Source organism: Aphidius gifuensis, linkage group LG3 (genome assembly GCF_014905175.1).
Source record: "Aphidius gifuensis isolate YNYX2018 linkage group LG3, ASM1490517v1, whole genome shotgun sequence".
Taxonomy (NCBI): domain Eukaryota; kingdom Metazoa; phylum Arthropoda; class Insecta; order Hymenoptera; family Braconidae; genus Aphidius; species Aphidius gifuensis.
Window position 1 is genome coordinate 6831268 of NC_057790.1, and position 26477 is coordinate 6857744.

The 26477-nt window shown below is 23.6% G+C and overlaps 7 protein-coding genes across 8 annotated transcripts in view; 4 read left to right on the forward strand and 3 right to left on the reverse strand.

The window, feature by feature from the left end:
- LOC122851764 (KN motif and ankyrin repeat domain-containing protein 2) overlaps positions 1-2055 on the reverse strand; it is a 29289-nt gene extending 27234 nt beyond the window's left edge. The window contains exon 1 of the mRNA XM_044151218.1: positions 1741-2055. The gene's annotated coding sequence lies outside the window, so the exon portion shown is untranslated. The remainder of the gene's footprint in view (positions 1-1740) is intronic.
- A 4780-nt stretch (positions 2056-6835) lies between these two features.
- Positions 6836-10910, reverse strand: LOC122851768 (ataxin-7-like protein 1). Its single transcript, XM_044151224.1, has 6 exons — positions 10894-10910; positions 10659-10757; positions 10163-10216; positions 9983-10087; positions 9119-9900; positions 6836-9050 (listed from the first exon to the last, which is right to left on the reverse strand). The coding sequence occupies exons 2-6, from the start codon at positions 10741-10743 to the stop codon at positions 8298-8300; spliced, it is 1779 nt and encodes a 592-aa protein (XP_044007159.1). The 5' UTR covers positions 10744-10757; positions 10894-10910; the 3' UTR covers positions 6836-8297.
- A 546-nt stretch (positions 10911-11456) lies between these two features.
- On the reverse strand, positions 11457-12904 carry LOC122851781. Its single transcript, XM_044151240.1, has 2 exons — positions 12781-12904; positions 11457-12590 (listed from the first exon to the last, which is right to left on the reverse strand). Exons 1-2 carry the CDS (start codon positions 12781-12783, stop codon positions 12219-12221), a joined length of 375 nt encoding a protein of 124 aa, XP_044007175.1. The 5' UTR covers positions 12784-12904; the 3' UTR covers positions 11457-12218.
- Positions 12905-16713: 3809 nt separating this feature from the next.
- LOC122851773 lies at positions 16714-18069 on the forward strand. The gene is made up of 3 exons (XM_044151231.1): positions 16714-16814; positions 16959-17647; positions 17708-18069. The coding sequence occupies exons 1-3, from the start codon at positions 16781-16783 to the stop codon at positions 17936-17938; spliced, it is 954 nt and encodes a 317-aa protein (XP_044007166.1). The 5' UTR covers positions 16714-16780; the 3' UTR covers positions 17939-18069.
- Positions 18070-18110: 41 nt separating this feature from the next.
- LOC122851774 lies at positions 18111-19387 on the forward strand. Of its 2 annotated transcripts, none has more exons than XM_044151232.1 (3): positions 18111-18309; positions 18368-19065; positions 19130-19387. In XM_044151232.1, the coding sequence occupies exons 1-3, from the start codon at positions 18279-18281 to the stop codon at positions 19319-19321; spliced, it is 921 nt and encodes a 306-aa protein (XP_044007167.1). In that variant the 5' UTR covers positions 18111-18278; the 3' UTR covers positions 19322-19387. The 2 variants fall into 2 exon arrangements, with proteins under 2 accessions (XP_044007167.1, XP_044007168.1); XM_044151233.1 differs by having other exon boundaries at positions 18250-18313.
- A 235-nt stretch (positions 19388-19622) lies between these two features.
- Positions 19623-21328, forward strand: LOC122851771. Its single transcript, XM_044151229.1, has 3 exons — positions 19623-19697; positions 19788-20434; positions 20502-21328. The coding sequence occupies exons 1-3, from the start codon at positions 19664-19666 to the stop codon at positions 20820-20822; spliced, it is 1002 nt and encodes a 333-aa protein (XP_044007164.1). The 5' UTR covers positions 19623-19663; the 3' UTR covers positions 20823-21328.
- A 99-nt stretch (positions 21329-21427) lies between these two features.
- On the forward strand, positions 21428-22910 carry LOC122851775 (farnesol dehydrogenase-like). The gene is made up of 5 exons (XM_044151234.1): positions 21428-21801; positions 21948-22074; positions 22219-22351; positions 22440-22583; positions 22680-22910. Exons 1-5 carry the CDS (start codon positions 21501-21503, stop codon positions 22725-22727), a joined length of 753 nt encoding a protein of 250 aa, XP_044007169.1. The 5' UTR covers positions 21428-21500; the 3' UTR covers positions 22728-22910.
- The last annotated feature ends 3567 nt before the right edge of the window (positions 22911-26477 follow it).

Below are 26477 nucleotides of genomic sequence, written 5' to 3' on the forward strand. Positions count from 1 at the left end.
ACAAACTTGTGGTGAAAATTAAATATAACCACATCAATTAAAATATCTCGTAAATAATAATTTTATGGATAATTTATTTTTTCAATGTATATAATTAAAAGAAAATTATTATTTATATTTTTATATTAATTATAAAAAATACGGAAATAACATGGTTAAATTTAGACAAATGAAAAATTATAAAATTAAAAAAATTATATTAAAATTAATTTGATTTGATTGGTTTATCAGGCTACAAAAAATCATAAAATTGAAATATTTTTGTTTTATATTTAAAAGAAGATATAACTTTAAAATTAATTAATAATTTAAAATTTTTTAAACAATTATTTTTATAAAATAAAAAAATTTTCTTTCTCGATTAATCCCATACTGAATAGAAATAAAAATATTATTGAATAAAAGATTTAAAATAATTTGAAAATAATATTGTAATTTTAAATAATCGATAAGAATAATCATATTGATATATATATAACATAAAATTTTATCGTTTTAACCAAGTAGTTAATGTATGGGCGTGCATAGAAAGCGAACAATGATTCAGACATTGAACATAAATAGGTGGCCTGCATGTTATACCACCAGCCCACTTGGATATGTCAAATAGTAATTTCAAGAAAGTCAATTCTGTCACTCGAAAACATTATTCCAGTTCAATGATTATTTTTAATAATAATTATAAAAATAACAACAAGCTAACACACGTGTCAATTATATCCTGAAGTTTGATTTTTATCTATTTAATTTCTCTGTATCTTTAGCTCCAATCCATCAACATCTTGGCATTCAATATTTTAAATTTAAAACAAAATTAATTAACAAACTAAATAACAAATAGAATTGTTTATAATAATTATATATTCAACCATTTTTTTAAATGTTATTCTTTGTTGTTTTTAATGAGCTTAAAGATGACCATATTTGTTGAATAAAAAAAAATGATAATTGATAATAAATAGATAACAATGAAAGTTGATAAATTTAAAATAGAATATAGAAAATAGTTTATTTTTCATGAGTTATTTATGAGACATATATAATATATCTTGTCAGTATTTTTTGACATTGAAATATGCTATTTTTGATAATGTATAACAGAGACAAATGATGTGTGTGTTTTATTTTTTTTAATACACCATAATGGATAAATAAATGAAAATATTATTTTTAAAAAATTCATAACATTAATGATTTTTAATTTATCATGAAGGTTTGACATATATTTTAAATATTATTCATAAAAAGATGCACATATTATATTTAAATTTCTAAATCGCCTACACAAAAAAATAATACAACTATGTCATGAACAATTTAAATTCTATATATGAACAAAAAATCGAAAAATTTATTTACTTGATATTTTCATTTCTACAATTGATTTTAATCGAATTTTTTATCGAATTTTTTTTTTTTTTAAAAAACCAGTTTATGTATTTTGTTATTTTGTTATTTGTTATCAACTAAATTTCAAGTTTATTTTTAAAACCATAACAGCATCGTGATGTCATTTTGATTATCATAAAAACTTGGCTATATCCTACTAAATAAAAAAAAAAAAACTATTCCTTTAATTATAAAAAATAATAAAAATTATATTTAAAAATACAAAATTTATTTATTTATTTATTAGAAAAGCCCCGATTAAATTGAGAAAAAAAAATAAAATCATCAATGCTCCAATAAAACTAAAACAAACTTGAATTTATAAATGAAAAAAAAATAAACAAAACATACCTTAATTATCATCATAAATAATTATCCTTGATATTATAATGAATAAAATAATTATTTATAAATTGACACAGTATAAATATATTTTATCGTAATTAAAAAAATTTCACAAAAACAAATTAAATAATGACTGCAACACAAACAATACTCCAAAAAATTTAAAAATAAAAATTAGTAATTTATAAACTTCACTATAAATATAATCACAAAAAATAATACAATATTTTATGAATGAAAATATTGTAAATTAAAAATAAAAAAAAAAAAAAAAAAAAAAATTTATTGTGCGGATAGTTTGAGTTCCAATGCGCGACTCTCAGTTTCAGAGTTGCAGCAGCCGCACCATCTTCCCCTTCTCGAATTTTTCGTATTTTTTATTTTTTCATTTGTCTCTCTCTTTATCATCTCGCTACATCGAAACAACACTACCAAGAATAGTCACAATGATAGAGTGAGATAAATATATACATACACCAACACATAAAAATATCCCCCCTATTTTTATTGCAACTGGTAATATATATCTGTGTGTTTCGAGGACTTACCTCAACAAGATAGAGAGAGAGAGAGAACGAGCGAAACAACTAGCGAGGGGTCGAGGCGGGAAGGGTAAGGGAGAATTTGAAAAAAAAATCACTGGTCACCCGTTGCAGGTTGTGTTGGTCTTTTATTTTGAGAAATATATAGATGAGGGGAACGAAAGAGGGGCCCATTGGGCCTAGAGGGGACTGATCCCTGTTCAAGGTCCTTCATCATGTCTGAAATATAATATAATAGGGGGCCCAGGTATAATGTCTACCCCTTTTTAAATCTTCAGGGCAATATGAAACATAATCTGTTACTTTTTTTTTTTTTTTTCTTTCAAATAATAATAAATATAAAAGTTAAATAATTAAAATTAAATTATTTATAATAATAGTTAATTAATAATAAATAATAATTAATTTAATAAAATAATAATTAATTATTAATTTATAAACAAAAAAAAAATATATTAATAATTTTTTTTTTTTTTTTTAATTTATTGTTAAATTTTTTTGTTTTGAATTAATTAAAAAAATAAATATTTATAAATAATAATCATCTTGATGATTGATGTTGAATATTGTTGAGATATGTATTTATGCATATATAAGTATATAGTTGAACAATATATATTTTTAAATCTATTTTTATTGCATAGAAGAAAATAAGTACAGTTTATATGTGTGTGTGTGGTTGAAGGTGGAAAAAGAGGAGGAGGAGGAAGAGGAAGAGTAGACGGAGGAGTATGATGATGAGGTATATATAATGTGATGTAAATTCAAGTTAAAGAAGATGATGATAAAAATAAATAATGATTAAACTTTTATCTTAACACTATATATACATGAGCATGAAAGTAAATTTTCTTGATGGACAAAAAAGCGTGACCAGCTGGTTCACTTATAATGTTGGCTTGTTGATTTACCGTTGTATTTTGAGATACACTTGGTGTTTTATATAAATGCATATTATAATAGCTATGTGGATATAAATAAATATAGATATCGAACATACAATTACCCCTGATCTCAGTCAATTGCTCAAGTGTCATTATCATAAACATTTTCATGAGTTTCTATTTTTGCTTTTTTTTTTTTTCGAAAAAAAAAACATCTATGATTATTTAAAAGCAATTTATATACATTAAAATTATCATTTATATTATTAATAATAATTATTAGATAGAATTAGAAAATAAATAATTTTTATTTTAATTTTTAAAAATCTTTTAATAAATTTTTTATTTGTATTGACTTATTTTTTTTTTTTGGTAATTAAATATTACGTAATTAATAAATATAATTTTTATTTATAGATGTGTGTATGTATTTTAAATTTGCAAAATTATTGCAAACTTTCAATGATCAATTTTTAGATATGGAATTTATTGTGGGTGAACCTGTTTCTTGTGAAGATTTTAGTTCAGTTAAGTACTCCATTCATGTCCACATAGAATCATTAACAAATAACATTATATATATTTTTATTAAATAAAAAAAAAAATGTATAAACAAATTAAAATTATTATTATTTACGTTAAAAAATATAAAAAACTACCTACACGTGTTTTAAAATTTAATTTAATAAAATTAAAAAAAAAAATTAATTTTTATCTAAAATTTTAATTTTTTATTTATGGTTTCTTATCATAATTTATGACATGTTACTTCGATTTTTTAAAATTTTTTTTACATGTTTATTATCACTTTAATAGAAGCATTATAAATTTTTTTTTTTTTCTACATTTTATTTGATAAATTTTTGTTCTTGAAAATAGTTGTGTCTCATCATGATGAAGCGATTAATAATAATATTTTTGATTTATATTTATAGTGAGTAAAATAATTGATATAATGTACTAATAATTTTCAAATTAAAAATACAATTTATTCAACAGATATAAATGCAAAATTGCCAAATAAAATTTTAGGTGGTAGTGTAATTTCACGTTCATTCAGAGCAAATAGTAATGCAATTTTGGAATTTAAAAACCACAGATTTTGCACTGGAAGTATAATAAGTGAAAAACATATTTTAACAGCAGCCTCATGTGTTGTATTGGAAAATATAGAATATACTGTTGTTGCTGGTAATTTACAAGTTCGAATAGGAGTAAATAATATAGGAGTAAACAATGGAGATGGTGAATTATATGATGTTCAATTTGTCATATTCCATAAAAATTACATGCCTGATGAATTTTGGAAAAATGATATTGCAATATTACGTCTTGAAAAAACAATTATATTTCCAAATAAATTTATGAAAATGAATGTTCAAAGTAATTTTCGAACTCCTCTTAATTCAGTGATGACTGTGACAAGTCTTGAAGGAGATATTCGTCAAATGAATACCAATTTTAGAATACTTAAACGTGTTTTTGTAAGACCACTTGGTTTAGCTCTTTGTGCTAAACATTTTTCTATGTACACAGTTCATGGAGCTCAAAGTTGTTTGAAAACTGAATTTGAAAATGATGAATTTACTTTGGTAATAATTTTTTTCAATTATTATTCATAATTATTATAATATTTTAATTAATAATTAATTTTTCAGGGCGATGCTGGAAGTGCTATTGTTTGGCATTGGGAAATAAATGGAATTGCATCAGTTTATTTACCAAATGAACCTCAAGTTTTAATTTTTACAAAAACATTTTTTTATACAGGATTTATCAATAATATCCTCAGAGATTATTAAAATTTTTTTCAATAAATATAAACAAGTTGGAATATTAATTTTATTAGAAATAAATAAAACAAAATTTTAATAACTATTGTGTATTTTTTATTTTTCAATAGCTTCAATAAATTTTGTTAAATATTATACAGATTATTTATTAGTTTTATAACAATAATCGATTTTTTATAATTATCGATTTTTACATAATACATAAATATTATTAATTTATTGTATATTTTTTTTTTTTCATTAACTTAGCTTGTGAAAGTGTCAAGGATATCTTGTGGATTTTATTATTTTTTCAGTCAATGAATATTTGTAATATTTATTAGTAAAAATATTAAAATAAAATTTTTAAATTTTTATTACAACTGTGTTAATCACCTGAGAATTTTAATAATTGTTTAAGCAAAAAGAAAAAATTATTACCCAACAAGTTATAAAGATTAAATTATTACTATGAATTTTTTCGAAAAAGATATATGTAAATAAAAAAAAAAAGGGGCGTTTAATATGATGATAAAATAAAAGTAATGAAAATAATTATCGAAAAAAAATTATAATTTTTATTTGGCTTATATATTTTACGATAATTATTTAATTATTATTATTTTTTTCTTCGATATTATAGTTTAATTAATGAACATCTTGCTAATTTTTTTAAAATCCATAATAACTGACATATATTTAATTATTTAAATATGAATGAGATAAAGATTGTACTTAATAATAATAACGATAATAATTAATAATAATTTGTGATATTTTTGTAAAATAATTTTACAATCGAATTATTGAGTTGAATAACATTACGGTTTTTTAAAACTTAAAAAATTTCAGTCAAATAACTATATGAAAAAAGATAATTTAAATAAAATAAAAAGCTTAATTATATTTTTTATAAATAAATATAAGAAATGTATATTATTTAGATAAATTTTCAATTTATATTACTATTTTTTTTTTCATTTTAGATAGTAATTATCGTGTAAATTAAACATGCCATTTAAAAATCAATAACAACAAAAAATTTCGAATCAATCTTGTTACATAATTAACGATATGACAGTATACAATATTCAAAAAATTCAGGATATTATTATTCTTCATACCATCAACTAATTTATGAGTTAATAAATAAAAATAATATATTTATATTCACACATTTTCTCTCATCTTAAATTCACAAACACACTTAAAGAAAAAAAACGAAAAAGAAATTTATTATTTCTTATTTGCAGTAAAGATTCATTTACATAAAAATCATTTACTTAAAAAATTAATATACATAATAATAAAATTAATAACAAATTTGAAATATTAAAAGCTATATATGTATATTTTTTTTTTGTTAATTTTATAAGTAAAGCTGCCAAAGCTGTGACTTATATTAATAAACGATATGGCAAATTGTCACAAGAGTATTTTTACAATTTTAAAATGACGAAAAAATTATTATAAATAATATTTAATTAATAAAAATAATAACATACAATTGCTTATATTAAAACGCCAATAAATATTCATCAAAAAAATTCATCTGGTTTATCTAAATGACAATCATAAACATTTAATTTTACAGGAAGTTTATAATTTTTTTTTTTTTTTCTTTCGCGTATTTTATCATTGAGCTTATTTACATAATTATTTATTACGCATTAAATATCACAAATTTAAAATTTCATTTATCCATCAGACTAATTATTTTTATTTTAATTATTTTTTATTAAATAATTATTATGTAGTAGTTTATGAGGCAAAAGTTTATCGAGGTATTTTTAAAAACCCAAAGGTCGCTTTGAATTATTTATTATTACTATTCTATATTTAATTATTAACATAAATATAATAAATTTTGCGACTTGTTTATTTATTTTTTTACATGGGTTAATTTTTTTTTTTTTTTGTTTTTATTTAATTTTTGGGGAAGCAAGATTATAATGAAACGTATAAGCGTACGTATACAAGTACTACACGAGGTTTCTTGTACCAAGTGAAGTCTTAGATTAACTTACAATAATTATTTAAATTTTTTCATTTAAATAATTTAGTTAATGCAGGTAAACATTTTTAAATATTGTAAATATTTATTTTTTTTTTTACTCTCAAAAACATTGTTTAATTGAATAATTACGTTTTGTTTCTTTCTGGTAAATAGTAATCTATTTTCTATGTAGAAAAAAAAAGAATACTTAATTATTAATACTTTTAATACATGGATGCATTTGGACATTTTTAAAAATTATTTAATATTAATTGTCAAGTAATTGAGGCCTTAATTAATGCTCCATTTTGACCGAGTTTAATCAATGAAATAAATGTTGATGTTAAATAATTTGCATCCATTGTTATTTATTTTTTAAAGGTGAATTTCTTTTTTTTTTTTTTCATTCATTTCGAATGATTTGTAGGTAATTTTAGTATTTTTAATATTAATTAATGAATAATTTTTTTTCTAGTACGATAAATGCACAGTTTGGTAGTGAAAATAAATTTAATTTGACAAAAAATTATGACAAAAGCTGTTGATTTGGGATATAGTCGTCGGTTTTTTTTTTTTTTTTTATACCCGTACTCACTCGCAGTCTATTGATAATTAATTTACATAATTAATCTTATTTCTAACACACTATACAATTAAAAATAAAAACTAATAAATCACAAAAATAAAAAAATATATATAAGACTTGATTTACTTATAGATAAATTAAACTGTACAAAAAAAAAAAAGAAAATTCATTGAAAATCGAAAAAAAAAAATAGATCATTGTAAGAAACATTATTCAAAAATTAAATATATGTACAAATTATTTTTTGAAACATTTCAAAACAACTTAATTAATAATATAATTTAAATAAATTTAAAAATTTTTTTTTTACAATCGAAAAAAAAAATAAATAATTTTTCTGTTAATTTTTTCATTTAATGATTTTTTCTTTTTTTTTTTTCAAGTCTAAATATTAAACGCACCATGATTAAAAAAACATCACAAAATTAAAAAAAAAAAACGACAATAATAATTTACAATTACAAAAAATATGTTAATAAAATAAAATTAATAAAAAAAAAAAAAAAATTGCTCGTTTTCGATGAAAATCATTAGTCTAATAAATAAGAGAAAAAAAAAAAAAAAAACAATGAGTTATTAAATTACTGGAAGATGAAAAGAAGAAAAAAAAATAAAATAAAATAATGATAATTAAATCGTTCATGTAAGATGATGTTGATGAGAAGATACCCGACTCGACGGACCTTGGACTCGACACTCAAGTAATTGGCGTAAAAGTAAACAAGGCGAACGATTATCATCAGCCTCTTGGAGTCCTCAGCCCGGAGTGGGTGGAATTTTATGTCAGTGAATATTAAAATTATATTGTTTACGTGTTGATGTTATACGTAACCAACGACTAACAGCTAATGGTTCTGGATGACAATTTGACCATGATATATCACCATAATGTGGATAACTTGTTGAACCAGTTGTACCATCAATATTTGTAAATTCATTTGTATATTCATGTTTAATACGTTTTGTTGTACGTCCATGACCACCACCAGCACTACTACTACCACCACCACCACCCAATGGACTCAATAAAATTGAATTACTATTATTATCATTATTACTAATACGTTTACCATTAACCAATTGATTTTTAGGACTATTACTTGGTTCATCAAATGTTATATTTGGCATTGATGAACCATGTATTTGATAATTTTTATTATTATTATTGGGTGATTGTATATTATGACTATTTGATCTTGGTATTTGCATAATTATTTGTGATTTTGTATCTTTAAATAATGATACTGGTGAATAAAGTGTCATACTTTCATTATCAATATCAGATAATGTTTCACCTTCAAGTACTGTTGCTGGTAATTGATTATTAATTTGTAATGGTGTTGTTACAATTGGTGATATTGTTGCTGGTATTAATGTTGATACTTGTGATGATAATTCTGTTTTAGTTATTGGTGATAATGATGGTAATAGTACTGATATTGGTGTTAATATTGATTTTGTTAATAAACCACTATTTGCTGCTAAACTTGATTCTAATCTCATTTCTTCTTTGACAAAATCTTCTTCCAATTTTGTCTGTAAAAAAAAGAATATTATTGTTAAAATATATATATAAAATAATAATGTATATTATTAATTATTACCTTTGGCAGTGGATATGAATCAGGTAATGATAATACAGGTGGTGAACTTGGTGATTCATTATCATTAATATTATTATTATTAATATTTTTTCCTATTGTTGGTGTTGATACAGTTATTGTACCAGCAACTGTTACTTTTGATGTTCTATTTGGAAGATCTTTTGATGCTCTATGCTCAGCAAGAAGTTTATCAAAACTTTTACTACGTCCAGGTACTGTTCTACGTAATGATACTGTATGTGCTTTGCATGTTAATGATCTTGTACATGGTTTACCAGTATCATCATTCCATACACCACAATGTTTATCAGCATCGTATTCTCTGTCTTTAAGAAGACCTCTATCTCCTTTAAGACGTTTTCTTTTTGGTGGTCCATTTGTTGTTGTTGTTGTTGTCGTTGATGATGTCGTTGTTGTTGTTGATGTTGTTGTTGCTGTATTACCATTTGTACCTGGACTTTTAACTGGACTTGATGGTACAATACCTGATATTTGATCATACGGTGATTTTGGTGCAATTGTTTGTAACGTAGAGTGTAAATTTGCTTGTTCAGCTGTTCTTTTTATTGATGTATGATTTATTTTTGAATTTGATAATGATCCACTACTTGTACTGTTACCAGATGATGATGATGATGTTGATTTTTTTGTTAACTTAGATATTTTACAGTATGCTGTTTTTAAAACTGGTTTCGATGATTGTATTGATGTTGATGATGATGATGGCGGTGGCGGTGGTGGAGGTGGTGGTAAATTTGCTGTTTCTGATGAATGCCTACTTTCTAAAAATATTCATCAATTAATTTTTATATTATTACAATTTATTAAATCTATCTAAAATTTTATAATAATTATTTGCCTTACCCATGTGTTGAATGAGAGCTTGAGGTTTGACAATTGCATTGCAAATTTCACAAACAACTCCATAAAATGTATCACGCTCCGGACAGAAGCCATATAAATCAATGTCTAAAAAATTTTAAACAATATTAACTATATATTTATTGTTTTTTTATAACTAATTATTGACTAATAAATAATTACCATCAGCTGACAGGCGTGTAACAGAACTTGGTTCAGTTTCAGACTCATCATCACCTTTAAAAAAAAATAAATATTAAAATTACTAAATGACATATTAATAATTAATAAAATATAAATATATCATAATTATTATATAACATTTATCATTAAAATATCAATAGGAAAAAAAATTATTTTGTTAAAAAAAAAACAAAAAAAATATCCTATTGTTATTATATTTTTTTTTGATATTATTTTAATGATTAAAACAATATTTATGTCAGTTGACAAGTGTGTACAAATGTCCATGCATGACATTGAAAAAAAAAAAAAAACCAATATAAATAAAAATAAAGTGAGAAAAATGATGAAAAACAGACGAAGATAATTTCGATATATTTTTAGGTTATGTTATTTCGACGCCTGAGTCAGGTAATTTTTTCAATTTACGAAATTTAATTTTTAATTATTATGATATATTATTATTATATTAAAAATAATAAATAAATAAACTTACTTAATGGTTTGTCTCTTCCAATTTTTTCAATCCAATTTGACCATGGTTGGCCGTGGAAAAACGTTGGGCTGTCACTCCCCGACATTGCCACGGCACAAACTATCGCGAGTCAATGAATGGAGTACAATATATATAAAAATGGCACTTACTACAATATTCTGTATACATAAAAATCGTATATCTACAATGTATATATATTTTTTTTTTTTTTAAATATTTAAAAGGCTATGTATACCTATGCGAATTAAACGGTTGTTGTCGTGAACAATAATGTCTCTTTAAATAATACATTTGACATGCCGGCAACACACTCACACACACACACTAAAATAACATTAAATATATTTTCATTAAATTTAATAACAATTAATTAATTTATTAATTATTTAACCCCATTTTGTATTTTTAATTAATTTATATATATTTTTAATAATCATTTGATGAATTTTTATTTTAAATTATTTTTGTATTTTTTTTTTGCATAATTTTATATAAATAATTAATTAAATAAATAATTATTTGATAATTTTTTAATTTTATATTACGTTTTGTATTTTAAACAAGCTGTAAGAGCAATTGAATGATTTTTTTTTAAATTGAAAAGTAAAATACTTGTAAGACAAATATATTGAAGAAAAAAAAAAAAAATAAGGGCAATTTTTATTGATGGATGATGATAATTGTGTGTGTGTAAAAAAAAGATTGACGGTTCACTTTAATTAAATTTTAAAAAACCCTTTATTTTATTTGAAAAAAAATTTGAAAAAAAAAAATCAACGGAAATTATTATTTTTTAAATAATTTTTCTTGGATGTTTATTTATTTTTTTTATCTTGGATGTATGAAGCATCCCTTATAACATCCCTTAAACTCAACTTGGCATTGCCTGGCAATATCTCAAGATACACACCCTCTTTTATCCCTCTCGAATTTTTTCGCATGTGTATGTGTCTGGGTTATTTGAAAAAAAGAGGATAAAATATGGAGCAATATCGAGTAAGAAAAAAAATAGATAAGAAAAGGGATTTAAACTTTTTTTTTTCTTGAAGATGTCGGTTTCTATTGTCTCTTTGACTTCATCCCTTAACAATTTATTTGCATTATGTATTTGTTTGAAAAAAAATATTATAATTGTCTAGAAGTATTTTTTTTCTATCTAAAACACAATTGACTCTTCATTTGTATTAATTTTATATTATTTTTTTCATCTGCTTCTGGTTCAAATGAGGTTTGGAGAATTGCCAGGTGGTTGAATTTTTTTTTATCATTTTTTATCGGGTCATACAATTAAATTTTAAAACCGTTACAAGCGTTATCCCCATTTTTTTTTTGGGTTTGTAAACCGGTTTTTTTAAATTATCTTATCGAAATTTTTACGTACAATTTCGATTTTTTATTATTACAATAACAAACATTACATTATTTTGAAAAAAAAGCTATTATTATTGTTAATATTATTCTATTTTGTTATTAATAATATAGATTTTTTGAATTTGTACATTTCAATATAATAAGTACAATTTTTTACTGACTAGTTGATAAAAAAAGTTAAAATAATAATTAATTTTTAGTGTTTTTTGTTGGAAAAAGAGAAGTTGGTGGTTGTTTTCCACCAATATGTTCTTGTATTTTTTTCCAATTAATATACCAAAATGGTTGACGTTCCTCAGGCCATGTGCTTATTGTATCAATGAGATTCCAATCACCACCAGCTTGTGGTGGAAGAAATGCAGGATCACGGTATGGACGATTTGGAAGCATTGGTGGTGATCCATCAACTCGATTAACAATACTTGATACATCACTATTGTTTTCTTTGTTATCCAAATATTGTGGTAATGTATGATGATGATGATTTGATGAACCAGCATATGGAGGTCTTTGACATTGTACAATCACAATAATCATCCCAAAAAAAATTAATACTTTTGTCTATAATTAAAAAACAAAAAATACATTTAATTATTGAAGTGATCAATCAATTAATTAGCCTCAAAAATAAATTAGAAACTAGAATATTATTATTGCCAAAATTAATTAGAAATATAATAACAATTTTATAAAATTTAAAAATAAAATAATTAACTTTTTTATTAAATTATATTTTTTATATTAAACTTACCATTTTAAATATTTTAAATATTTTTTTTATATTATTACACTTAATTATTATAATGGCTTTTAGTCTTGTTAAATAAAAAAAATATAAAATCACACAAAGTGAGACCACAGTGACCAAAACTACAGTGTTCAATATGCGACTCGGTTTCTTCTTTATAAACTGTAACCGAAGGCAACAGTGATTGTTTCCTTCCCCTTCTACAATCATTATCATTTTCACACTGACAATTGTCATTAAATTTTAGATTAAAAATATTCATGAAAAAAAAAGCTACGATAAGTTTATCTTTTTTATTATAATTATTATTACACAAGCAAATTGATCAATTTTATTTTTTTTTTATTTCTATTATTTTTCTTTTTTTAATAAATTATTTATTTATAATAATTAATTTTTATTTTTAACAGGGAATAACCCATCTTGACATTTGTAAAGTTTTTTTTTTTTTTTTTGGATAACCTTGATAAAATATTTTCATCATCATTACGTGGATGATTTTTTTTTCTAAATTTATATAATTTTTTACTTCTCAGTAAAATGACAAATATATTTCGCAGAATGATTACGTAAAAATATAAAATTTATGTATTTAAATAATTAATTAATTAACGGTAATTGTGGACAATGAAAAATACGTGTGTTTAATTATTTTACGAGTGAGATTATTTATTCAGAAAAAAAACTTTCGATTAATTTATTAATTTAATTTAACGTCCTGGTTATATTGTCCGTTGGGGTTTTTAAAAAAAGACGTTAAATAATTTAAATTTTAAATTAAGTTTTATGTATTTTATAACTATTGTTATTTTAAAACTATAAATTAATTTTTTATCTTTTTAAATCACCTGATTCACGTAAAAATAATAATCAAATTTGCGGTTTTTTTTTCAAAATTAATCCAACATTTTTCATTTTTTTTTTTTACTGAAATATGTTTTGAATGTCTTGAATGTCATCTAAATTATTTTCAGTAGAAAATTGAGATTCAAATTCTTGATTTTGATTGGCTAATGTCACTTGTTCATTTGCTCGTTCTAAATCAATTTGATTTTTAATTGAATGAATAATAATTTAACAATTAATTTTAAAAATAGAATAACATATCAAATTGCTTTTTTATCTTTCAACTCACCATAATGATTTTTTTTTAAACCAATAAATTTTAATATATAAAAAATAATAAGACAGTCTGGTTTTCGTTGAAAATTTATTATTCAATATACGACAAATTTAATTTATCATCGTTTTTATATAGCCACAATGTCATTAAATTAAATAGTCACTTTTTAAATATTTAATTTGAACAGTTTTATAATAATTCAACAGTGTAAATAATTTTTAAAATTAGGTAGCGTATTTATTCATTAAATTGAAGTGAATTTTTTTATCATATTACGATTGATTAAATTAACAAATAACATTATAAGTACGTTGCCAATTGATAAACCACGTGGGTTGACGTTCTCTGGGCCATGTGCTGAGATAATACACGTAGTTTATGTTACCATATGCTTGAGGTGGTAGCACCAATTGGCTAACTGGAACACCAGGAACAACTGGATAATATGCGTATGGGTAAGTTGGATAATAATAATATTGAGCTTGAACAACAGCCAATACAACTGCCAATACAATTAATTTAATCTGAAAAATAATATAAACTATTTAAATATTTTTCCATTAAAATTTGTAGATTCGTACTTACCATTATTATTTTTAATTTGAAAAAATTCTCGATACTGTGGTCACACGTTTAATGAAGTAATGACTCAATTAAAATTCGTCTTTTATATTGAAAAATTTCAAGGATATAAATTTATTATTCAGGTGAATTTTTCCGATAAATAATTGACTTTTATTGACTTAAATTATTGACATTAATTTGACTTTTCAATGACAAAAAAAATAATATAAATACATGAAATTAATTTTAACCAATTTTGCTGGAATCTAAGAATTATTATTTATTGAAAAATATATTTTTTTTTCTGTTGAAAAACTTTTTTAAAATTACTATTAATTGTTGAGTAAATAAATTATTTTTATATTTAAAAAAAATAATAAAATAGTATTTATTATTGAGTAAATAATTATTGATGTAACAGCTGAGTCATCAGTAATTATTTTTCAGGTCAATTTGATAATTATTTTTTTTTATGTTAAATAATAAACTTGTGTTTGTTTTATTTGCAAAATTAATCTGTAATTATCATTGGATATTAAAAATATCACTTGTCAATTATTATCAAAAGTCTGCTTTGTTTTTTAAATACATAAATTAATTTTTTTTTTTTTTATTATTACTTCTCATATCTAGAACAAATTGTTGACTCTTGATTTAATTTTTATTTGCAAAAATTAGTGCAAAAAAAATAAAAATAACTTTAAAAAGTTTTTTTAAAAAATGTACATTTACAAAGAAATAAAAAAATTATTTATAATAAAAATAACAATAAATAAATAAATAATTTTTTACTGATAAATTTTCATTATATCAATAACAACTTTCAAAATCTCTCCCAATAATATTAATTAACAAATTTCACTCAAAAAAATATAAAATAAAGAAATTTCAAAATCAGGCCAAGAAAGTTCTATTATTATTATTATTTGAAATTAACCCAGTTGAATAAACAAAATAAAATTTAAATTTAAACCTGCTAAAATCTTCAAGTTAAAATAAAAAAAATAAAACAATGTAAATTGATTGCTGAAGATTAAATTTTATGAGAGTCATTTAAAAGGATTTTTATTTTGTATTTGACGTCAGAGTTTCTTGGGTATTTTGTCACCTTGGATGGAAATTCAACAGTGACGATGAATCTCTTTCTAAAAACAATCGAAATTTAATTTTATTCAAGAAGATTAACACCATCTTATTCTGGTTTTTTATAATGTTCAATCGTGATAAACAATGAAACTTGTAATTCTGCAAATAAACATGTTTATTTCTGTTTTAAAAATATCCATAAATTTTAATCTTTAAATCTTAAATAAATTTAAATATAAATAAATAATCAAAACTACTTATAAATTCATTTCAATAATTGAATAATTTTTTATTATTTCATGATTAAAATAATAATGATTACACTAATCATATATTAATTAAAAAACTAGACAATTTGATTGGTAAAATTCTCATCTAAAATAGCGTTTAATTTTTTATTTAATCACCATGACATTAAGGAGGTTACGCACAAATTCATTGCGGGTGTTGCGGGGCGCTTCTGACGTCACAGACAAAACTGAAATCGGGCTACACTGTAAAAATTAAATAAAGTGAAAAGTGCCTGCGCCCCGTATACAATGTATGGGACTGCGGGTATGTGTGTGTGTGTTTGAACATGCCATACGTTGCCACATCTAATTTTTGTAAAGTTTATAATTAATTTCTCATTAATTGACCGATCAACATATGAAAATTTTTCGCGCAATTAATAAAACTCGGTTTCTAGTATATGTGTGATTTTTTTCAAGACTTTTTCATCATTTTTTCTATCCGAAAAAAATGGTTGAAATCTACATAAGAGCCAATGTTAAATATTATTTTCAATAATTAATTACAAAAAATTTAACCAATCAACATAAGAAAATAACTATTCCGTTGTATTCAGAATGAAAAGATCTAACTGTGTACAAAATTTCAGAACATTCTCATTATATTTAAACAAAAAGAGTGATAGCTGCATAACCTCCTTAAGTCACATTAACATTATGTAATTTTATATTTTCATCGATAATTATATCCTAAATTTTCATCATTTATATTTGACACAAAAAAAAAATTATGTTAATATATTTCATCACTCAAAAAAAAAAAAGAAATATAAAAATTTAAGAAATGAAAAATGTTCATTAAAATAAATTATTCTAGTTAGAAAATTTTATTGTCTAATTTATATATTCAACTTGTTAATATTACGTATGAAAATTATATCCAAGTGAGGACTATAAAAAGACATGTCAGTAAAGTAACACCAAGACTCTCAACTCTATCATGTTGCTGTTCCAATTGATACCATTTTTTTTAGGTACGTATAAATATACAAATTTATTCAATTATTAATAAAGCTCGCTATTCATTCATATCACAACGTCAATTGTCCATTAAAAAAATCTATATTTATCTACAATAAAAAAATTAACATAATGCTATTTCTTTTTTTATTTTTCAGCTGCAAGAATTACTAACAATGTTGAAAATTGGATTTACGGAGCTGAATATAATTTTTCGGGTTATTTAAAAATGATAACATCACTTGAAAGTGATAAAGGAGTTAATCATGGTACAATTGTTAATTTGTCCTTGATATGTCGTCCGAAAGAACCAGATTTTTTAAGATGTCAACTAGAAAATACAATAATAAGTCGTCTTAAACCTCAAGGCTTTGATAATCACCAATTTAAAAATAATGATTTCAATAATTATCGTGATATAAATTTAATAAATGTACCATTTGAAATTAATTTTAATGAAAATGGTATTAATTATTATACATTTGATAAATCAGATAATAAAAATTTACCAATGTTTGCTGTTAATATGGCAAGACTTGTTGGTAATCAATTAAATTTTGGTAACGATTTTTCGGATGAAATGAGAAGAAAATTTCGAGGATTTGAAAATTCTACAGTTGGAGAGTGTCAAGTTGATTTCGACATTAAAAGACAACCATTTGATCATTCAGATGAATTATTTAATGATTTTTCATTAATGCCAATTGATAAACTTGGTGAATCTAACAATGAAATAATTTCTATATCGAAAAATAGAAATTTAAAAAATTGTTTAAAATATGGTGAACCATTTTTTGGCACGAGATATACACTTGGACTTATTTTACGAGATGTTCAAACAAAACTGGTATGAATATAATTATTTAAATTTAATTTTTAATACTATTAATTGTATTTTATTTAACAGAAAACATCTAAAAGTAAAATTACAACATCAATTCATGAATTTACATCACAAACAATTAATGAAAATGACATTTATGGAGAGGACAAAAAGCTATTAGGAAAAGTAACAGATTACATGGAATTAAATTTAATAAAAATTGTTCCAGCAAAAACTAAATTACTAGACTTTAAAGAACCAGTTAAATTTGGTGTGTTATTAGAAAAATTAGAAACCGGTGAATCTCAATATTAAAAAAGCTAATTATAAAAAACAAAAGAAAACAATACTATGGTGGGACGCTTCGCGTCTATCCTACCTCCGTAAAAAATATCAAAATAAATGTAAATTTAATGATAATAAAATAGTAATTTTAACAAATGAAATATTTTTTTTGTTATTTATCTATGACCATGAGATTGATGTTTAAAAAATTCCAGTAAATATATGTATTTGAAGCAATCACGTGGCATTTAAATTGCCAATTGAATTAACTTGTTAAGTGATGATTTAAAATTGACATAAAAGGAAGGAACATAGAAGGAACAAGTCATTTAACTAGTGAACAATCTCACATCATAACTCCAAGAAAGAAATGATTATAACTCTTTTACCTTTATTTCTTGGTAAGTAATATTTTTTAAAAATATTTAAGTAAATTTAAATTTGATGTATCATTTATAGCGGCCAAAGTTGGACCAGATGAATTACTTGTTTGGAAACATGGTGGTGAGGTAACATATGAAATAAATAATCATGCAACAATAACATATCCAGATGACTCAAATGGACATGATAGAATATTTAATTTAAATGGTAAAATGAGCTGCCAAAAAATGCATGATACAACAATGTTATCATGCTCACTTCATGATATTAAAGTACATACAACACTTGTTGATGATATTAAATCACAAAAAATTAAAGCTGATTATGTACGTGAAGATATATGGACTAAAAAATTTCTTCAACAAGATACATTTAATATACAATTTGATAAAAATGGTGTTAATGATGTGCTTATTGGTAATAATGTTAATCAAGCAATTTGGGGTATTATTGGTGCATTTACAAATTTACTTGATGTTGGATTAAATTTAAATGAAAAAATTGAAGGTGATTATATTAAAAAAGCAAATTTAACAAATGGTTATTGTAAAACAAAATTTTTTATAACACGTTCAATTGAAAATGAAAATAATGATGATGTAAAATTAAATAATTTTAATTTATTTCTTATTAATAAACCAAATGAAACACTTACAAGAATTATTGAAATAGCAAGAAAAATTGAAGATGATAATTGTTCATTTAAACGTTATTCAGCATTTTTACATCGTGAAATTAGAAAATTAAAACCACAAGATTTTCATGTTGACATTGTAAGTTAATATTTAATTTAATTAATTCAATTATTTAATAAATTATTTCTGTTTTTTTTTTTAGATATCAGCAGGTAATTTTATGACAATAAGTGATAAAAATTTAACGTCATTTTCAAAAACTCATATGAAAGTTACGAATTTTAAAAAAAATATTAAATACATGATTGATGAATCAATGTCCATGAGTTTAAAAAATATTAAAGCCATTAAATTATGTGAAAATAATGAAAAAATATCAACTACTAAAAATTAATAAAAATGAAAAAATTTATGTAGTCCTAATTATTAATAAATAAATAATATTTTAAAAATAAAAAAATCAATTGTAAAATTATTTTAAAAAGTTAAAAAATAAATTTCATTTAGCAAATAATTGAACACGTGCCTGTGACATTGTAACTAAATTGAAAAAGGAAATAATATTAACCTTGAAGATTATGTTGAGGTTGAAACCTACATTGTTTAATAAAATATACCTAGAATAATTTTTTTAAATTAAATTATTATCTCGTTTATTATTTGTCTGATATATCATTCATATAAAAAGCAACATTGCACAAGAGTTTAGTATGAAAAAAATTTTTAATCCAGCATCATGTCTAAAATAGTGATATTGCCACTTTTAATAAGTAAGTAATAAATATTAAATTTTGTATTCTAAATTAAATAATAATAAAATAAAATAATATTATTAAAAAATATATTTTTAATTTAAACAGTTAGTCAATTAAATTTGAAAAATGATTTATGGCATTTTGGTCCAGAGATAACTTACAATGTCACGTACAATGCAAATACAGCATTAAATCAATCAAATAATAATTGGAAAAATAGTAAATTAAATTACGAAATGAAAACTCAACTTAAATGTCGTCCAAGAACATTAAAAATATTAAATTGTCATATTGAAAAGCCAGTAGTTAGCTTTGATCATGCAAACAAATCAATATCATCAGAAAATATTTGTGGTGAAGATATTGATAGACAAAATTTCGAAATAAGATTCAATAGATTTGGAATAAAAGAATTAATTGTATCATCAAATATTAAACCATATATTTTAGATACAATAAGAGCAATTGTTAATCAATTAAATGCTGGTGTTGATTTAACAGTTAGAACAAATGGAACATATAGAACATGGGAAAATTTTACAACTGGAGATTGTTTTACATTTTATGATGTTAAATTAAGTGGTGATAATTTAGAAAAGAAAAAAAATGATGGTGAAGGATTTAAATGGAGATCAGATGTATCAACACTCATAACAAAAATAAGAGATGTTAAAAAATGTCGTATTAATGCACCATATTTTCTTGGAAGTCGTGAAGCTTGGAGAGATACTCCACAAGTATTGATAAATATTGTAAGTTTATTTTTCTATTTTTATAATTTAATTGTATAACAACAATGATTTCTATGTGTTTTTATAGAAATCATCAAAGACTGTTATGTCTGCAAATAGAACAGCATTTATATCAACAACAAAAACATCAATCGAACTAGAAAATCTACATAAAAAATCACCAACAAGTATAATTTACATGAATGAAACAATGACACTTAAATATATATCAGTAAAGCCTTCAAATAATCAAATAACAAGAATTCAAGAACCAGCTTGTACCAGTGTTATCACTGGTAAATGGTTACATGATGATTTATCAGTAGAAAATGATGTTAATGAACAAAAAAAATATAATATTACATCAAAATCATCATTGGCATCATTGATGTTTAATTTTGATAATTAAAAATTAAAAATAATGAATTTATTTAATATTAAAACCTATTATTATTATTAAAAATAATTAAAATTAATATTTATTGTCAATATCCCTGGTGGGAATATTTCTCCGGAATTGCTCCGGATTACTCCGGAATTCTCCGGATTATTCCGGAATTGCTCCGGCTTATTCCAAAATGCTCCGGCTTATTCCGAAATGCTCCGGATTATTCCGGAATCGCTCGGAAATTGGCTCACTTCAAAAAATTACGGAGTAATCCGGAAAATTACGGAATAATCCGGAGCTGTCCGGAATTTTAATGGGCCAATTCCGGAGCGATACGGAGCTTTCCAAAATTTTACGGAGTGATTTCGGAATTTTACGGAGTATTTCCGGAATTTTTCCGGAATTTTACGGAAAAATTATTTCCACCAGGGATTGCTAATTTATATCTAGCCTAGATGAAATAATAATAAAAAAATAAAGCAAATAATATTATTTTAAATAAAAAAAATAAAATCTTGATATTTTTCTTTGATGATCAAAGTTTATATTATTTGAATTTTTATCAGTAATGATATGATATCAACTGGCAGGAATTAAGCGGGTCAACCGGTTTGTAATGTAGTAAGCAAGAAAACATCGTCAATATATTGTCAGCAGTCAGTGTGTCGTGAACAGTCGTACGACGTTGATGTTTTTAAGATGGAACGTTGGATTGGAAAAATAGCTATTGTAACTGGTGCTAGTTCTGGTATTGGTGAAGCAATATCAAAGGCTTTTGCATCTGCTGGTTGTCATGTTATTGGTTTAGCAAGACGTGATGATAGATTGTCTAAATTAACAAATGAATTATCAAGTGTTAAAGGGTCATTTGATGGCGTTAAATGTGATATACGTAATGAACAAGATATTATAAATGCATTTAAATTTGCTGAGAATAAATATGGATGTGTTGATGTGCTCATTAATAATTCTGGAATTTGTGAAAATAAATTTTTATCTGGTAAATATATTTTTAATTATTATTTATTTGTTAATTTAATTATATAAACTAATTTTAATTTTAATCAAGTAAATGATTAATTTATTTTTAAATATTTTTGTAGCTTTGTAAATAAAAATTTACGTTAATTATTTGTTTATTTTTAGACAGCACAACGGAAGACATTCGTTCAGTTGTTGATGTAAATTTGATTGGAGCTGCTTTGTGTACACGTGAAGCGGTAAAAGTCATGAGAAAATATGGGAGCGAAGGTCACATTATCAACATAAACAGGTAAATAAAAATATATATAGAAAATGTAAACATCAATTTAGTCATTTAAGATTTTATATGAATTTAAAAATAGTAAAACCAGTTAGTGAAAGTTTAGAAAGTTTATAAAATCTAATAATAAAAATTTAAAAATATTTATTTCAGTGTGTTGGGTTTGAATGCAAACTTGGCTAATGCTCCAACTGGAATGTATGCTGCAAGTAAATTTGGTCTTCGTGCAATGTCACAAAATTGGCGTAAAGAATTTACCCAAAAAAAAGATAAAATAAGAATAACAGTTAGTATTATATTGTCATTAATAAATGACTCATTATATTTGATTTAAATTAATTCTATTATTAATTTTGTCTTTTATTTTACAACAGGAAATTTATCCAGGTCTTGTAAAGACAGAAATTGTTAATTCATATGATCCAACTGGAAAAATGTATGACGTTCTTCCTCATTTAAAAGCAAAAGATATTTCAGATTGTGTTATTTTTGCTCTTTCAGCACCTTCTCATGTCCAGGTAAACAAAAAAAAATTATCAATACTTTTATTCATTATTTTTTTTTTTAATTGGAAAAGTAGAGAGTAATTATTTTTCTTTTCTTTTTATTTATAGGTTGAGGAAATTACTGTTGCACCACTTCATGCAAGCTTACAAAAATAAATAAAATTCAAAGTTTAATAATTACAAGTAAATTTTATAATTTTTGTTTATTGTTTAATATTTTTTCAAATATAATTATAGAAATTTAATGGTTTATTTCGGAAAATAAGTGTTACAAAGTTACTTGAATAAATTCAACGAGAAAATTTATATAATATGCTCAAAAAATTAAAAGATTTTTTTTTTCTAAATAATATATCCTCAGCTCAAAATAAAAAACGCTCAACTTACAAATTACTGTAATGAAAATTTTAATAATAATAATTTTACAAAACTGTTTTTGCAACTTCAAAAAATCACATGGACAATTTTGTTAATCTGCATGGAAAATTCGAATAAGTTTTACACACAATTTCGTATTTATTCAGTTATTTGTCTATGAAATATCAGCTACTTTGTAATATTTTTCTAGATTATCGTTACATACCTTATCCTTTTTATCGACATACTGGCCTTTGCCAACTAATTCCAAATCTATTGATTGATTTGCAAACTTAATTAATTTGTCAAATGTAGCATTATTATTATTTTGAAGTTGTATTTTCCACATAGTATATGGGCTAAGTATTGGAGGATTGTCTTTGATTTTTTTGTAAACGTTATTTTCATTTGCATATTTTTCGGATTCAAATGTTACATGATGAATAATTTTTTGTTGATCGTGAGTTATAATATAAAATCGATCACCACATTTATAATAAGAATTCCCAAGATGTGTCATTTCAACAGTAAATGTTTGTAATTGTTCATTCAATTCTTGTTGCAAAGTTGCATTTAATAAATTAAATTGTAATCCTATTTCATTAAACTTTACAGCATTGTGTTCAATACCTTTTACAACATCTGCTTTGATTGTTATCACTTGGCCTGCCAATAACTTTGATATTTCTTCATGATATATGTCATGTTTCCATACGAAAAATCCTCCTGGTCCCAAAAAGTTACTACGAAATACTACGTCAGGAAAAAAATAGTTATCTTCCATTGGAGTAATAACAGTAGAATGTTTTTCTACCTTATCTCTGAGAGTTGTTATTTTTTCTACAGCTTTATTTATTGTATCATTCAACGTTTTGTTGGTATAACTCATTTCAATTTGACTCAAATACATATCAGCAAATGGAAATATATATTGTTGAAATGCACTCATAGCATGAGCATATTCATTCAAAAAAATATTTGTTCGTAATATAAGATCCAGTTTATTAATATCATTTTTATACATCATTGGGAGTGAATCGGGAGTAGAAATGACATCTGAATTGATGTCAGCAATATACTGGACTAATTGTTTCTTTTCATAGGCATCTTGTATACGATCATACATTTTAATTAGAGTTACTACTCCAAATTCAAATTTCTCTATGCAACGTGTCAAGCTGACTTCCACGTTAAATCCTCGAGTCATTTCTCGTATTTGAATTTGAACATCTTTTAGTACACTTTGCATTTTCCATTTAATCACATCAAGAGCCGCATGAGATTTTCCTTGTAAATTTTCCCTAGTTTCTGTAAAGAGTTCTTCAATAAATTCAATCATAGGAATAATGACATTGTAAATATTTTCTTCATATTCTTCTAATTTATCAATTTTGTCATTTACATTTTGTATATCTTCATCTAAGTCTTCAATTTGGTCTTTACTTTCTCCATAAGATTGCAATGCTTCGTCTGCTATACCCAAAATCATTTTACTTTTATTCATGACTTTCGACTTTTGTTTTTTATTTTTATTATTATGAACGTTTTTTTTACGTTTTTGAAAATTATTTTTTTTAGTTTCTAGTAAATTTGATACCATTGCAATTGGCTTACCTACACTGTCAGGTAAAGAAGTTATTTGAGTCTGAGATATATCATGAATTTCTTTGTCAATACCAGATCCAACAACTCCAGCTACTAAAGCTGTCCCTGCACCAACTGCTGCTCCAGCTGGACCAGCAACAGCCAAGGCTCCACTTGCAATTTCTATGCAACTCAACAATGTCTTTGCAATAATTAATTCTTCTAGTTTTTTTTTGTTTTTTACTATTTCTGCTTTTTCACTTTGAGCAATATTTATTTGACTCATCGTTTCATTCACTAGCAGTATAATATTGTCATTTGTTTCCTCAAGAATCTTATATATTTCTGGTAGTGTATCGTTATTTATGAGATTATTAGCTTCTTTTATTTGATTTTGTATTTTATTCTGATATTTATTATTGTATTCGTCGATTTTTTTAGCTTTTACCAGCTCTTTTTTGTTTTGATCAAGTTCTTGTTTATACAGTGTTATATGATTTTCTACTAACTCGAAATAGGTAGCGACATTTATTACTAAATTTTTTTCTGGATCATTTTTTATGCCATGAATTTTGCTAAAAATTGCAGCACGTAAATAATTTAACGTTTGATTTTCCGCATTACTTGTGTTGTTTCTTATTTTTTTCATATATTGATTAACTCTGTTGAATAATGACTCGTAAAAGGATAAAAATGATATTTTTCTATACAATTTTAAAAATTGTTGTTCCAAACTATAAAATTCATCTAAAAATCCTAATGTATTGTATGAATTATTAATTAAATTTGATTTGTTACTTTCTAATAAACTGAGAAAACTTCTTAGTTCTGATTCATGTACGCTATCTATTAAGTTTTCCCGTAAATAACTCTTGTAATTGTTTATAGGATAAAATAAATTTGTAAATTTGTTTAGATTAAGATTACGTGTCGCTTCAAATGAAAGACTGTTATCATCATCCATTATTATAATGTTACAACGGACAGTTTGACATTTCTTTCCACTATCACCACCAGATTGGACTTGTTCTCTTTGACCTTCATTGAAAGATATTGTAAGATCAAAATCATTTTCGATTTTTCCTAAAATTCCCAAAAACTTTCTACCTGAACTGCCATCCAATACTATTTTATGAGGTTCTTGAACGTCCCAAGTTGGTGATATAATAACAAGTTCTTTTATGCTTGAATCATTTAAATCAATGTCAATAAATATTTTTTCTAGTGCAAAAATGTGTATTGATTGTAGTGGTGTTCTGCAGTTATGTTTTTTTATATCACTCAGTTTTACATATTGTCCTTTTATCACTAATTTATTACGTGAGTCAGAATCACAAGATATACTTATATTCGATGTTAATGTTAACTTTAATATTCTATTGAGGATTAGCAACTGAGACGCACTAAGTGTTCTATCTTTTAGTTTATTTTTATACTCAGGGTAGCATTTGTTAATAAATTGTTCTGATATGACATCGTTTGCTTTTGCACTCTTGTTATTCCAAGTTTTAACATTAGTCAAAAGGTTATAACATACTTTAGTTCTAAGCTGTATATCATATTTCGACAATCTTTCGTATAGACCAATTAAAAAGTAATGGAATTGATTTGAATTATCAAGATATTGAATAACATTATTGAGACTATCTGCACATCTAAATGAATGAGTCTTTAATTCATCACTTAAAGCATCGAGGAATTTTAGATAAATTCCATTTTTTACAGCACTTGATAAAATTTTTTTCGCAGAAATTGTAACAATGCTGTTCAATTCGTAAATATTATCTGCAATTATTTGTATACATATATTTGTTTCATTAATGTCATTTGCAGATTTTTGGGTCTCTAATAATTTGTCATATGTTGACTGTACATCATGAAGCAAAGATTTGTTATCATAAAATGCTTCTTCTTTACGAGAGAAATATTTTTCTATTTTTGTTCCGATGTCATTGATACTAGTTT